The sequence below is a fragment of the Drosophila santomea genome, chromosome 2L (assembly GCF_016746245.2).
Source record: "Drosophila santomea strain STO CAGO 1482 chromosome 2L, Prin_Dsan_1.1, whole genome shotgun sequence".
Taxonomy (NCBI): domain Eukaryota; kingdom Metazoa; phylum Arthropoda; class Insecta; order Diptera; family Drosophilidae; genus Drosophila; species Drosophila santomea.
Window position 1 is genome coordinate 9,003,050 of NC_053016.2, and position 15,117 is coordinate 9,018,166.

The following is a 15,117-nucleotide window of genomic DNA, read 5'->3' on the forward strand; positions in this document are numbered from 1 at the left end:
ATTAATAAACGATCACCCACTGATAGGCAAAACACCCACTGTAGATCAATGAAGCTCACAAAGCCAATGTGTCGCAGCAGTTGCTCACTGAACGAGCAGTTGTAGATGGGCAGCGTGAGGCTGACCGCCAGAATCTGGAGCGTTATGTGACCCAAGAGGAGCAGCGTGCTCAGCGCCAGCAGGATGATGAAGAAGGCAGTCACAGATCCTTTGAAGTTGCGTCGCGTGGCCAGCGGGACAAAGGGCGACACGAAGAACATCAGAAGGTACACAAAGGATATGCCCACTGGTCGCATCAGGGCAGCTAAAAATGAAAGAAAATTGATATTTCATATTATTTGATATATTTTATTTGTACTAGAAATCCATCTACTCACCGAGTACCAGGACCGCTGGCACCACGATGCGCTGGAGCACCATGCACGCATAGCTGAAGACCATTTTGATGGATGCTTCCGGCGCCGTTCTCCTCCAGATGCGTCTCCGGACTCAGACTCCGACTCCAAGGCAGTAGCATTCATAAAAGCCTCAGCTTCGAGTGCAATTTGTTGCCACAAGCGGCGCAGAGCAGCTTAAAGATAAAGAAAAGAAATGGGAATTAATGTTCAGTCCAAGAAACCCCGCAATGCCTGTTGCTAGAACTTTAGGGCTTAAAGTTTAATAGTCCTTAATTAAGCGGACCCCAAAAAGGCGAAAATATTTCACGGATATAAACTTTGACACACTTTTAATTAACACTGCGAGGAAAGCAAATAAAATCCAGCCAAAGCTGAGAAGAAGGCGTGGTAGTCGGTAGTCGCACGCTATACTGAATTGGGTGGGGTTAGTTTCAATTTTCCGCTTCCGCTTTTCACATTTTCCAGTTTCAAAAGGAGCGAGGAGCGGCCACGCAACTCGAGCTTTAGGGTGTAGAACCTTGGAGACGGGGGCCATCCGTATATAGGTTGTGTAATTGACATTCAATGGCACATAATGTGGCATTTATTCGATTGCGGTTTAAACTAATGGTGCAGCAACTGTCGGGCAATGGAAGAAAGTCATCCAGAATGTTAAGGATAATAGCAACGAAGCACACCAAACCAAACCAAACCCTTGAGGAGGCTAACAAAGTCATTTTATAAAGAAGTTAGTTGAGAGAGGCATCAATGGAAAAACTAGGCAATGTTGGAATTTATTTAACGAAGTACTGAGAAGCCAATAATAGAACTTATTAGAAACATCATTATTTTATATATATGATTTTAATATAATTATATTTGTTAGGAAGGTTGTCCAAAGTTCTAACCACTCTTTTGCTTTGATTATCTTAAATAGAACCTAAATATGCAGTTTTGATTTATAATATTTATTCTGTTAATTTTTTCCCAAAAGATAAAGCAATTCAGCAATTCAATATCAGTAAAAACTTGTTGTTTCATCGAATTCGTTTCTTTGGTCAATTTACAGATCCGCTCAAGTCACATACTCGTATAATAGAAAAAAAGGCATGAATTCCTGACCTAATGCCACACATGCACAGTGAATCTACAAATGCAGAAAATAACGCAAATGAAAAAACAAGCAAAAAAGAGCAACAAAACTGCTAATTTCAGTGAATGGCGAAAAAAGATCAACAACACAGCCATGACGTAATTTGGCATGTTCAAAACTTTTAATTCCACACTTTTGGCTGGGTTAATAAGAACAACAAGGGGCCAAACAAAGAAAGCAACAAAGAGTGCGAAATCGAGGGGAAAAGAGGCGCCACCCACGCCTCCAAAGCAAATACATATATCCGACATAATGTCAGCTAATAAGAGAGGCAGAAAATTCGAAGAGCGAGGGTCTGGCAGTTGAGCCACCGAGCCGACAAACCTCAAGTGGTGCCACACCTAACCCCACTTCCACCCACCACCACCCACAACCAACCACGACCACCCTCACCTCCCAGCACCACCATCCCGCCGCCCTTGGGCAAACAAACAGATTCAGCTAGACGGGAAAAAACGAATGATAGAACACTACAACAACGAGCCGGTTTGCCCCCAAAAAATGGCGATAAAAACCAGTGGTAGGCATATGAAAAAAAAAAAAAAGCACTCTACTGTTTTAACAAAATAAATGCGGGCTGTTGGGGGGATTGGGAGGGATCAAAAGGGGAGCCGGAGGAGGCCGGTGTTTCTCTGTCTGAGCAGATGTCTAATGGCACAATAATGCTGATGGAAATGCGACTGTCTATATGGATGTTTAATACACAAGCCGGTAAAAAGTATGTGTATCACAGATACAAGGGAGATAGTAGGAAAAGTGTGCTTAGCTAATATAAATATACTTAACGGCTAAATTTTAACGTTACAATACAGCTTATAAAGTACTTTGGTGATGAATGCTAAAGAATTCGCGTATTCTATTAATTAAATGCAGTAGCGATTTGCAGAATGTATACCCTAATAACGAGACCCATATGGTAAGCATGCTGGTGGTTTGATAATTCGATTACAAAAATGGAGTAAGCTCATAATCGGAGCTTGTTTCCACTTCCATTCGCGGATGGAGAGCGGCACGTCCCCATCGTTCCATCCGCACACCGAAATCGAATGGGACACGTGTTGCTTCTATGCTTTGGGGCCTGATTATGGGCCTAAAGGCATTCCAAAGCACACACCCCCCTTTTTTGGGGGGAATCCAATGACAATGAATATGAAATGAAAGGAGAGGAGCAGGGTTTAACCCGCGTGCCATTCCCAACTAATTCATTTGCCATGCACGCATCGCTGATTGCTGAGCTGCTGCTGCCGTTTGTGATTATAATATAAGCATTATAATGTATATGAATACTCAGAGATACTCAGAGATACCCAGATATCTACATATGTACATATCTGCCAATCGAGGGACCAGCTGCTGTTGTCTGTCCGCATTCATGGGGGAGCCTTCTTCTTTGGCCTGCTGGCTGCTTTCGTTTTCGTTTTCTGTTACGGTTTCGATTTGATTTCCATTTCCATTCCGATCGAAATGTTTATTGTCTTTCGATTTCAAACATAAGTAGCACATTCTCATGTGTGCTTTCATTGGGTTAACTTGGCACACATATTTGCAACGGGCACATCAATGTCGCTGTCGGTATTGAGATTCCCAATGTTGCCCTTGTTTGATATGTTCAATGCAGATGAAATGCATGTTTTGGCACTTGAAAACAAACATTAACATTTGTTTTGGACGAAACACAGGCAGCTGATGGCAAAATGTCCCAGAGTGTGGCCCATGCGGCGTATACGTGATTTTTAAGTATTTCCTCTGATTTCTATTATTTATTGTTAAACGTAAAAATTGTCGATAAATTTGCAAGCATGTGTACTTTGAGTTTGTTGCCGAAAGAATTTTCTCGCTTACATTCGTAATTATTTTTTCTATAAGTAATACTCTGGGGTGTTATTGTTTTGATCGTTGCAATATTAAAAGCAATTTAAAAGCACATATTTTAAATCCTTGGGGTTTCCTTATCTAGTCTTGGCAGAAATTTGAATTTCATTAAATTGTACGATACCCAATTCAACTCTCTGTAAGTTTCTGAATAACCGAGATGAAGCGCTTTATCTTAAGCGGCTTACATGAATAACGAAATTGAGCTGCAAGGGAAGAGCTCAATTGCCAGTCTGCCATCATCTCGCACCCGGACCGACCTTCATTCCCGTCTTGGAGCCACCGGAACCTCCTCAGCCCGCTGGCATTCATTAGAGCAGCTTCATTGCCAAGTCGCTCAGTCACTTGAACTTTGTCTGGGCGGCAACTCTTGCAATAATATTTGCAATTCTATTTCCCCAAGTGCACTGGCAAAACGGAAAAGTCGAAAAAGTCGGAAAAGCGTTGACAAAGTCAACTAATCTCTGTCCAGTTTGTCTGCAATTTCTTGCTTCCCTTGCCGCGTGTCTGTGGCCCATTAATTTACCATTAATTACGAATGTCCAGCGAGTGGCCTGAGCTTTTCTTTTTTCTGTCCACTCACTTTCAACTTGCTCTATTTTTAGTGGAGGTTTAGTTCTTTTTTTGAACAACGTAATCCAAGAATTATTGCGCTGAGCTGAATACCTCTGCCAGCTTTTTCTACGACCTCTTGCTGCAATTGTTGCTAAATACCCATATATGTCGCACAACTTTTGATTCTGACCACAGTTTTGGAAAGACGATGACGTCACCTTGTGTGGAAATTGACAATGTCACTACACCGCAAATTGTTAACCCCTTGTTGCCACGTGGGTTCGGTAGCTTTAAAAGTAGTAACTATCCGAGAATCAAAGCATAATTACTTAATAACACGCAATGCTCATTCCGAAAAGTGGGAGTAGCGAAAATAATGAACAAACTTCATTTGACATTCTTGGTGTGCGTTTGAAAAGCAAGCTTGCCCATAAAAGCGGAAAACTTCGCATGCCATTTTATTTTACAATAAGTTGAAAATAAAGAAGTGAGCAGAAAACGTTTTTATTTGCTGAAAGCTTCTGTATTTAGTTGTAGAGTCCTTTGCTTACAGAATGAATGTGAAAACTTGGTAAGTGGGTATAGGAAATGCAGTCATATTCAAATACCTAAACCTTTCAATCCAATATCCTACTATTAATGTTCTGCAATTTATCACTATATATCATATGTGACCAACAGCAGACGTCATTTTAAGAGGTCACAATATATTTCATTACCAGAAACCAAATTAATTATTGGTCGAGTACTCGCGTCATCTCGGCCCGCATTAATCAGCAAGGGTTAATTGAATCACACAATTTATGGTTAATGTGTGATAAATCCGAATGGAATCGTAAACTTCACATGCATCGGCAGCAGTGTCATTCCATCTGGAGAAGAATTGGGTCACTTGCAGCGCGATACTTGTTCTTTTATGTATTATTTAAGGGTAAGGGCAGCTTCTACAATTACGTATACGTAAATTTCACAAGGGAAATTCATTTCAAAGTGGTTGCGACCCCACAAGCACACACATTTAACTTGTTTTTGTGTGTGCCGCTCTGGGCAGAAAGAGTGAGCTAATGGGCCGACAAGCTGTGGCCAACGCCTTCGTTTCACTCAGAGTGACAGGAGATGGCCAGGAGCAGGAGAAGCAGGAGGAGCAGGAGGAGCCATTGGGGGGCGGTCTAACCAAAATGCATATTCGTCTCTGGTCTTGGCCTACATTTGTCTTGGCGAACGAGCCCCCTACACCGCTTCCACCGTGGAATAAACTCTGGGGATGTCTATAAATACAATTGAATTAAATTTTCATGCAGTCACATCTATTTCTATTTTTAATAAAGTTGTGTTCACTAACACAGCTAGAAAGTTTGTTGAATGAATTGAGGTGCTGATAAGAACTTTTCATTAGTATCTATAAAATATTTTATAACTAAAAGTTAACAGTTCCAAATAATTACAAGGCAGCTTTGTTCTAAAGTAGTGCAAAATCTGAAAATATCTGTAATCTGTAAAAGTGCTACTAGAATCATACACTTGGCCCACGGTAAACTGCACCAGCTGTGCACAAGAGCATGGACTACAAAGTGGCAGGGGCAAGCGGGAGCGGAGGGGGATGCGGCCTGTGGATTCTCCATAGTGTGCAAATATCATAAAATGTGCAGCGCGCCTCTCTGTTTGAGCTGTCAGTGCATATTACACATCCGCCATGTGTGCCGTGTGTCTAAAGCGCGGCGAGAAGCCAAACGGCATTGCTGCTCCTGCCTTGTTGTCCATTAACAAACAATTTGGCTGATGCATTCGGGCAAAGGAACAGTAGCATCTAGTTTCGCTACCCCGTTTTCCCGTTTTTTATGGTTTACTTCACGTGGACCTTTTATATCATTGCCCTTTTTTAATCTATTTGAAAGGCCAAAGCGCGCTGAGCACGTACATGTGTGCAATTGCTCCGCCCAGAAAATTGTCGCGTTCCGCTAACGCGGCATTAATAGTGACAAATGTAGCGTAATGGTAATGGTAATGGACTGGACATCCTTGCCACTTTCCACTTTCTACTTTCCATTTCATTTGGTCTGCCGTAAATGTCTTTTTTGGTCGTTATATGACAGTAACTTTTGCCATTCGCTTGCTTATTTCGTTGCCATTTGACCCCTGGCTTAAAATATAAACAAGAGGATTCTTTATGCTAAATGTCATGCTACCCACATTCATCATCATACATCAACGAAATAGTTAGTCCGACCTTCCTTCCAATCCCCAATCCCTCAGAGAAGACACGCAACAGTTTTTTCCAGACACATTTCTTTTGAAAATTGAGAACGGGAGTGCGGGCTAGGATGTCAAATGAGTGTCGTCCTGACAGGCGGTCCTTAGGATTACGACCTGACATTAACATGCTTCCAAATAGTTGACTCAGCCCGACCCGAGGGATATACTAGTTGAGGCAACAGGTTTTGGCCCTGAAACGGGGCGCATTTCATTCAAATAAAGGTGGGGCTTGTCAAATGACGTACAAACTTATCTAACAACTCGATTAAAAAGTTTTGTGTTAGCCAAAGTTTATTTAAGGTCATGGATTGGTTGAAAGGTTACATGAAAAGAAATTATAATTATATTATTTAGCTCATACCTCTCTCTAAAATAATATATATGTCAGACGGAAGTTTATTAAGGTTTTTTATAAAAGTAAGAGCTTTTTGTTTGGAGCTATCAATACCTAAAGATTCTTTGTGATAGCTAGTATGAAACTTTGTTTCTAAACTATTTAAATAGTGCATTTTCACTATAACAAGATGCCGTAGCAGCAGAATAATATTCTTTATAAATAAATTCCCGACTGGCAGTGAAGCATGGCCACAACCATCCACGCGCATCATTGCACACTTTGTAAAGGGGTATTCAAGATCGAAAACCAAGACAACAATTTGTAGGGAACCATAATTGAGAAGAAAACTCAATGAAAATTCGAAACCCAGACTCAGTTGGTTTCTCACGGCCTTCAAAACAGTGCGAAAAATCGGAAACAAAAACATTCACGCATGAGAAGTCAACCAGCTAGGATTATCTACATATACTCGATATGCTAAGAGCTGTTTGCCTGAGCAATATGTCTGAATAAATATGTTTTTTGCCAATACAAACTTATATTTATTTTATTTTCTGATTGCCGGTCGCACAACCACAATGCCACGATAAGCATGGATGTATATTATTTCTGATAGAAACTGACTGCGATAAAACTAAAATTTAATTAACGCATTTAGAAGCGGTGACAGCTTAGCTCATATAGAATTGAAGGAAATTCCCACATGAAATGTAAAATATGCTGTTGGTATGCGTTGAAAGCACTAAATTAAACCTAAATCGAGAAACGAGTTCTATGCCGAGACCGGCAGATGACTAAATTTCAAACCAGACTCGCAGACAGAAAGAGACTTTTGTTTTATTGTATCTAGATACTCGCTTATATATAAGTTGTGTTTGGAGGTAAATACAAACATATAAATGTACATATTCCGTGTGCGATGACGCAACAACGCATAAAATGTTAAGGAATTCGTTTTCTTTATTTTAGTTTTCTTGCTCGCCTCTGGCTACGGCAGCATTTTGTTGAAGTATTTCGGTTCAAAAAAGGCCACAACAAGGCAAAGGCCAAGAGCAGGTAGGAAAACACAGATAAAACTATAACAGCTGCTGCCTTTCGCCTCCTAAAAATGCATCCTCTTTGCCTGTAGGTAAAGTGTTCCGGGCAGAAAACCGGAAGGGTGGAGAGGACACTGGTAATAAGACGGCAAATAGGACAAGTCATGTCTTTGGTGTGGTTTACAGGAAATACAACTATTAGTTTAACACTGAAATGCGCAAATATTTTGCTAGTTTAATAACCAAATACTAACTTTAAAGGGGCAAACGATGGCTAACCTATTACAGTGTTCTAATTTCAAAAACTCGTTTTTTCTATTTAGCTATAAAATCGATTGTATGTTTTTTTCTTAATTTTACAAGTGGGTTTTTGACTCGTGCAAAAATCGAATAAATCTGTAAAAGGTGGAAAACGGGGCGTATGAAATGAAAAGTCCTAGGAACACAAAAGAAATATCGCAGTGGCATCGTCGACAGACAAACAAAACAAGCTGAAAAATAACTGCAGCTGTTGCAGTTTCATAAATGTGGTTCCCCAAAAACGTACTCCCCCTGCAGCTCATCCTCGCCCATCCAAAAGGGCTACCTATCCAATCTGCACACATATAGTATAGATATATCATATACTATTACCATATACTGTATAGTATATGGCATATAGCTGGGGTTAGATGTGAACGGTCTGTTGTCACTCGGTTGGTTGGCTCTCCACAATAAAAGTAAAAAATTTCTCGTGCCAAATTCTGTGGACGGCGAGTGGGTGTTCGGTGGTAACGAGTTTTAGCCACTGACACTGAAACATTTTGTGGGGAACTTTCCGAGGTTGCACAGGGCAACTTAAACTAATTGCAACAACATTTCCGTACGCCTTACAACGAAGAAGTAATCAAAAAAGCTACTTTGATAAATGAAATGAGAACTAATAATGGGGATTTTGTGTCCCTTTTTTGGCAATTAATCAATGTGACTCTTGACTTGCATAGCAGTTTAATGACTTGATTTGTGTATATATCAGAGTTTTCATCATTAAAATGTTTTCCCCAAGCATTTGGGAATGCGAATGGCCGCAAATCAAAACAACATTTTGTTTAAAGATCTATAAAAATTAAATTATTTTCACCAAACAAGCCCAAAAAACAGACGCCGTCAAAATCATTGCTCTGATCAGAAATCAAATATAACAAGAGAGAACGCTATAGTCGAGTTCCCCGACTATCTGATACCCGTTACTCAGCTAGTAGAAGTGCAGGTTTGTGGGCGTTAGAGTGGGCGTGGCAAAAAGTTTTTTGGCAAATCGATAGAAATTTAGACGACTAATACAAAAATGAAAAAATATCTAAACATTTTTCAAAAGTGTGGGCGTGGCAGCTTTGGGCGGTTTGTGGGCGTTAGAGTGGGCGTGGCAACATGAATCGACAAACTTGCGCTGCGTCTATGTCTCTGGAGTCTGTATGCCCAATCTAAACTTTCTAGCTTTTGTAGTTCCTGAGATCTCAGCGTTCATACGGACGGACAGACAGACAGACGGACAGACGGACAGACGGACAGACGGACAGACAGACGGACGGACAGACGGACATGGCCAGATCGACTCGACTATTGATCCTGATCAAGAATATATATACTTTATATGGTCGGAAACGCTTCCTTCTGCCTGTTACATACTTTTCAACGAATCTAGTATACCCTTTTACTCTACGAGTAACGGGTATAAAAAGGCAATTATAAAAAGGAAACAATTGAGTACATAGGTAATTTTTAAAAATATTCATGAACTCATCAGTAGCATCTGGAATTAGTGTTTCATTGAGAAAACAAAAACCCACATACATACATTCAGATTCGATTCCCAAGCCGTGATAATGCCACAGGTCTAGACCGGCGATAGTCGTGGGTCCCACCGAATGGAATGCGTCATTTATTGATTGCAAATAAATAAATATCTGGGAACGCAACAAGCGACACCAATGCTAAAAACAAGAGAGAACGGTATAGTCGAGTTCCCCGACTATCTGATACCCGTTACTCAGCTAGTGGAAGGGAGAAGGAGAGTCTTAAACACAGTTTTTGGCGGTTTGTAGGCGTTATAGTGGCGTGGCAGAAAGTTTTTCGGCAAATCGATAGAAATTTACAAGACTAATACAAAAATGTAAAAATATCAAAACATTTTTCAAAAGTGTGGGCGTAGCAGCTTTGGGCGGTTTGTGGGCGTTATAGTGGGCGTGGCAACATGAATCGACAAACTTGCGCTGCGTCTATGTCTATGGAGTCTGTATGCTTAATCTCAACATTCTAGCTTTTGTAGTTCCTGAGATCACAGCGTTCATACGGACGGACAGACAGACGGACATGGTCATATCGACTCGGCTATTGGTCCTGATCAAGAATATATATGTATACTTTATATGGTCGGAAACGCTTCCTTCTGCCTGTTACATACTTTTCAACGAATCTAGTATACCCTTTTACTCTACGAGTAACGGGTATAATTACTCTACGAGTAACGGGTATAACAAATCAGATGCAATGCCTCATTTAAAAATGAGTCAAAACGAAATAATTACCAGCATTACAAAACGAAATATTTAGAAGTTTTTCAAAACGAAATATTTACAGGAATTTCAAAACAAATACAAATTACTTTCCAAAAGATAATAAGGTATAACAAAACATGTAAACTGTTTCCATTATGTTTATCAACTCAAATTTGCTTGATTTAAACGATTATTTTAAACACAGTAGTCATGTGCTACCGGCATTAAATGGAAGTGAGTAAATAATAAACAAACACCGTGATTTGCATTGCCCCAAACAACAAACATCAGTGCCATATGCTCAAGACCCAATTCTGATAACGCGGAAGCCCAGTTTTCAAAACCCACACAACTACGGTCAAAATACTAGAAATATTAAAAAATTTGTTTCTTCCAAAATTAATCTAATTATAGAGCTCATATCTGTTGTTCCTACCAAGTATATGCAATGAAATAAGGCGGCATTTAGCAAAGGGACATCCGCTCGGTTTCGCCTCAATATGAAATATTTGTGTTCAGTATACATATATTTTATTATTCTATATCGGATAATAGCAACTGTTCACTCATTATAATTATCTCTCTGGTTTTAAGCACTCATCCATGACCATGACTAATCTGGCCGTAAAGCTAATGGGTCAACTTCAAGTGGCGTTATCGCTGCAATTGAAAGGAAAAACATGTTAAATGAAAGGGGTTCACTGCCGAAACGCTTATCGCGGCAAAGAAATGTAAATAAATGAAAGTTATTTGCGCTGATTTGACGCTTTTTCGTGGCTGCGCTAATTCCTCAAACTAATTGACACAGAAACGGATTTAACAAAACTTGCAGTACACGTTAATGAAATTAAAAATAGATCAACAGCTGAAAATACACGGTGTGCGAGGGAGATGGGGCGATCAAGAGTGGCCAGGAAAGTCAAACAAAAGCGAGCGTGGCAGAAAGAGATGGAGTGGGGGGGAAGTGAGAAAAACACAAAGAACTAGAACACGGGAAATCAGAATGAAAAATCAAATGCGTTTGGTTTACTTGTTTGCTTGCTCATCACACTTGTTATTTGTGAATCTCGAATTTGTTAAGCGAGCCGAGACCTTCAGCTGTTTAGCGCCCTTTTAATCGAGTTGCTAGGCATTTGGAGTCGAGCAAAACAGAAAAAATATGCCCAAGTTCCACGGTGTCTTACCACATTTGCATAAGCTCTGCGAACGGCGACCACAACAAAAACGAAAGCGAACGATTTTTACCGATTTATCACCAAAAACACTTACTGAACCATCCACTTTCTTTATTTTAACGGACTTTTCAGATCTTTTCGATCAATTTTTCCCACTTTATTATACCACTCTTTTTCGGTCGGTGCAAATTATTTGGTAAGCACTTTAGCGTATTTGTTATTGTTTCGTTTCGGCTTCGATTTTTACAGGCGCTGCGTTGTTTGCGCGAATCCGTTTATTGCACCGATTTTGGTTGTGAACTGCGTAAATCCGTGTATGTAGCATCCGTATCCGTGTGCTTAGCAGAAACAGAAAATATCGCTAATGTAACATTTTTTCCCGGCAATTTGTGCACTTTTTGTTACTTTTAGCGGAGCACCGAACGCACGAACACCGCAGATGAAAACATTTCGAACTGACTGCTGTTTAGCGCTATCCTCTCCTTAAATACGAAATACAAAATGAAAGAGGAAGAACCTCAAACTCTCTCTCCCGCTCTCTCGCTGCGGTTATGCGAGGCTTGTAACATGAAAAGAGTTAAGTTCATGAACTTACGATTTCTAGCTAGGTGTTTGGATTAATTTAATGTTTGGAATGCATTTTGAGGCTGGGATATATAAATTGTAAAGTGCAACAAGTTTATTAAGTTGACTTACAGCTCATCATCATTTATTATGTTACTTAGTAAATCACGTTTCCTATGCCATAAACCTCTCTTTTTTTTTTTGTAACATTCTGAGAGTGCAGGACAGTGGGCTGAAAGATATTCAATTGAGGTAATCCGAACATAAATCTACTTGTTTTTAAAATACTTTATCAATTTCTTAAAAATGTTCAAGAGATATTGTCGATATTATTTCATATGTTGTTATTCATTACACACTTGTTTTTGCAGGAAACATTCTACCAATCATAACATAATATCTTAATTATCGCCTCAATTATGAATTTAAGTTCGTTGTATCATCTTAAACTCAGAATTATTTTATGTTTGTTAAGTTTAATTCGAGTAATAGGCTGCCAGACTCGTGAAATAAAAAGCAACTGCTTGTCGTTTTTAAGTTGCAAAACTGTTGGTCACACAAAAAAAAAAACGAGATATCGATAAGCGCCGATAGATTCGGTCAAATAAAATCGTGCAATTTTTTTCCAAAGACTTCCGCTAGATAGAAATAGTAGAAAAAATGTCCGAACTGCAGGTGAATTGGGCAATAAACCAAAAATTCGTAATTGCACCATTGTTTGAACCTACTTTAACTTAACCCACACAGGAATTCAACCAGGCGGCCGAAGATGTGAAGAACCTAAACACCACACCCGGGGACAATGACCTTTTGGAGCTCTACAGCTTGTACAAGCAGGCCACAGTAGGCGATTGCAATACAGGTGGGCCTCGGGCATAGTACCCACTCCGTTGCACCATCGATAATTCAAATCCAATGCAGATAAGCCCGGCTTCCTGGACTTCAAGGGCAAGGCCAAGTGGGAGGCGTGGAACAACCGCAAGGGATTGAGCAATGCCGATGCCCAGGCCGCCTACATCACCAAGGTCAAGGCACTGATCGCTGCCGTTGGTCTAAAGTCCTAGACTCAATCAACAAAGGATATTGCATTTTATAGTCTCAGTTGTCGTCAAACGCACAATTTTTGATTCACAGAAACTTCCCAAAAAATCTAGATTTTTCGCACAATATACACCACAGATTTGTAACGTAAGCCATGTAATTTGTCATAGAGGGAATGGATATACATTTAACTATATAGGATTATATAGGATACTGCTTAGGCCTCCGTGGGTGAGGCGGCGGTGCTGCCCTGGGACTGGCGCTGTCGCTCGTACACCTCACGCTGTAGCTCGCGAAGATTTAGCTCCAGCGTCTCCACCACCTCAAAGTTCATGTCCTGACGAGCCTGTTTGATGTAGCCCTTTATGATGTTTATCTGCTCAATCAGCGGATCGTCCAGGCTGGATTTGCTAGCCGCCTGCGGTGCCGACCAGTTTGTTAGGGATTGAAGATCAGACTGTGGAGCAAAAATGGAATCACAGAGATTACAGGAAGAGCCTTGCCTAGATTCGTCAGCTACATACCCCTTGGGCAAAGGATCCGCTTTCCGGGCCCGGAACTCCAACTCCGGATTGGTTAGCTGTCATGTTATTTCGCTCGTAGGCTTCCATGGCCATGCGCTGCTCGGTGAGGATACGCTGCTCGGTTTCCATGCGTCTACGCTCTTGCATCTGGCGTATGTGTGACTCCTCTGGCAGTGGTGGCAGCGATAGCATACGTTCCTTAATGGCTTGGATGCAGCCCAACCGAATGGCCTTCTTCAATGCCTCCTCCCGGCTACCTGGTTCACAAAATATGGCTAGAATGCGCTTGCTCCTCATGTCCATGGCCTCCGCCACTTGTCCAATCTTGCCGCGCAGAGCTCCAGCATCCGCCAGCGTGAATATGGTGTCCCCTTCGTTCAGGCTATTAATGATTTTTAGATACATGTCCAAATCCGGGGTCACTTCTTTTTGTAGCTGACGAATTTGTTCATAGACCTGAACGAGGAGTGGGCGACAAGTGCGACTTTCGTGCATATCCCTTCGCGTGTCCAGCAGCCAAAGGCAGTGCTCGCACAGCCGGATGGCGTTCTCATGTTGATGCAGCTGCTGGAGGGGCTCGCTTCTTGTGGTGGAGAGACTGGCCAGTTGCACTGCGGGATTAGAATCAAATAAGTCAAATATTAAAAAAATGTCTCAATTTTTGGGGGTACTAACGGGCATCATCCAGGGGCAGGAACTTAGAGCAATCATTGCACATTATGCCTCCGCACAAACGGCAGTGGTGTTGTCTCCGAGCGATGTGGAAACTCTTGGCACAGCTGGGGCACAACTTGACGGAGCTACCGTCCAGCCAGGCAACCGTTTGTTGTTCGTGCTGCCGCCGCTGCACTGAATCAGCGGGCAAATCCTTAAGCAGGCGGTGCAAGCGAATGATTAACTTGTTCGTTTCACTTGCATATCGCTCCAGTCGTGGATTGCGAATGGACTGAAAGTAATCAAAGTGGGAGCACTCGGCACCTGCCTGCTGCCTGGACATATGGTTAAAAACATTTAGACGGGAGCGTGCATTGCTGGGTCCATTGCGATCTCCGTTGCCATTGGGATTCTTGGCCGCCCCTGAAGATGAGGACCCTGCAGGCGAGGATGCAGAAGTCCCTTTTTCATCCTCAAAGGGGTTTAGGATTTTCTTTTTCGCCTTCGTAAAAATGTCTTTGAAGGATTTAAGGGCCGCCTCCTCTTCGGCGTGCTGGCGGGCAAAATGATCTGTGAGCACATCGATGGATTTGAGATCCGCCCGGCAAATGGGACATAGGAAGCCCTCCAGTATCTCTCCACTGGCCGAGCTTTGATCTTCGTCGCTATCAAAAGGATTTCCAGACATTCCGGCGATGAGTAATCTGAATAATTTGGTGGGTGTGTTTTGTTGTGGTCTCCTCCTCAAAAAAAAAGTTGACTTAAGGGTTTTCCACTTGTCCTAAAGCAGTGACATTTCGCGACCTACGCCACTTGTAGCCGCTATCTCGAATAATACGGTCAGAGTTTCTAGAAATCCATTTTTATTTAAAAATAAATATTTCTACAAATTAAGATTTGCCTACCTCACTCTTGTTTTTGCCCAATTGCCATTCACAGGAATATGCGAGAACTAGGGCTGCAGCAGGTGCAATATTTTGGCCATTTTACACATTATTTGAGTTATCTTATACAATGGCTATATATAATGGCTCTTTTGGA

The 15,117-nt window shown here is 41.3% G+C and overlaps 3 protein-coding genes across 24 annotated transcripts in view; 1 reads left to right on the plus strand and 2 right to left on the minus strand.

Annotated features, from left to right (window-relative positions):
* The window catches only part of LOC120443759 (piezo-type mechanosensitive ion channel component), a 28,300-nt gene extending 16,554 nt beyond the window's left edge, over positions 1-11,746 (minus strand). For all 22 annotated transcript variants that reach the window (XM_044005689.1, XM_039623038.2, XM_039623035.2 and 19 more), the window contains exons 1-3: positions 11,303-11,746; positions 378-571; positions 40-304 (exon numbers count right to left, since the gene is read on the minus strand). In XM_044005689.1, the coding sequence (XP_043861624.1) occupies positions 40-304; positions 378-441 (329 nt within the window). In that variant the 5' untranslated portion in view covers positions 442-571; positions 11,303-11,746. The remainder of the gene's footprint in view (positions 1-39; positions 305-377; positions 572-11,302) is intronic.
* Positions 11,747-12,395: 649 nt separating this feature from the next.
* On the plus strand, positions 12,396-13,049 carry LOC120443769 (acyl-CoA-binding protein homolog). Its single transcript, XM_039623063.1, has 3 exons — positions 12,396-12,532; positions 12,605-12,719; positions 12,779-13,049. The coding sequence occupies exons 1-3, from the start codon at positions 12,518-12,520 to the stop codon at positions 12,919-12,921; spliced, it is 273 nt and encodes a 90-aa protein (XP_039478997.1). The 5' UTR covers positions 12,396-12,517; the 3' UTR covers positions 12,922-13,049.
* LOC120443764 (rabenosyn-5) lies at positions 13,038-15,112 on the minus strand. Its single transcript, XM_039623058.1, has 4 exons — positions 14,982-15,112; positions 14,098-14,925; positions 13,423-14,033; positions 13,038-13,355 (listed from the first exon to the last, which is right to left on the minus strand). Exons 2-4 carry the CDS (start codon positions 14,762-14,764, stop codon positions 13,116-13,118), a joined length of 1,518 nt encoding a protein of 505 aa, XP_039478992.1. The 5' UTR covers positions 14,765-14,925; positions 14,982-15,112; the 3' UTR covers positions 13,038-13,115.
* Between the last annotated feature and the right edge of the window lie 5 nt (positions 15,113-15,117).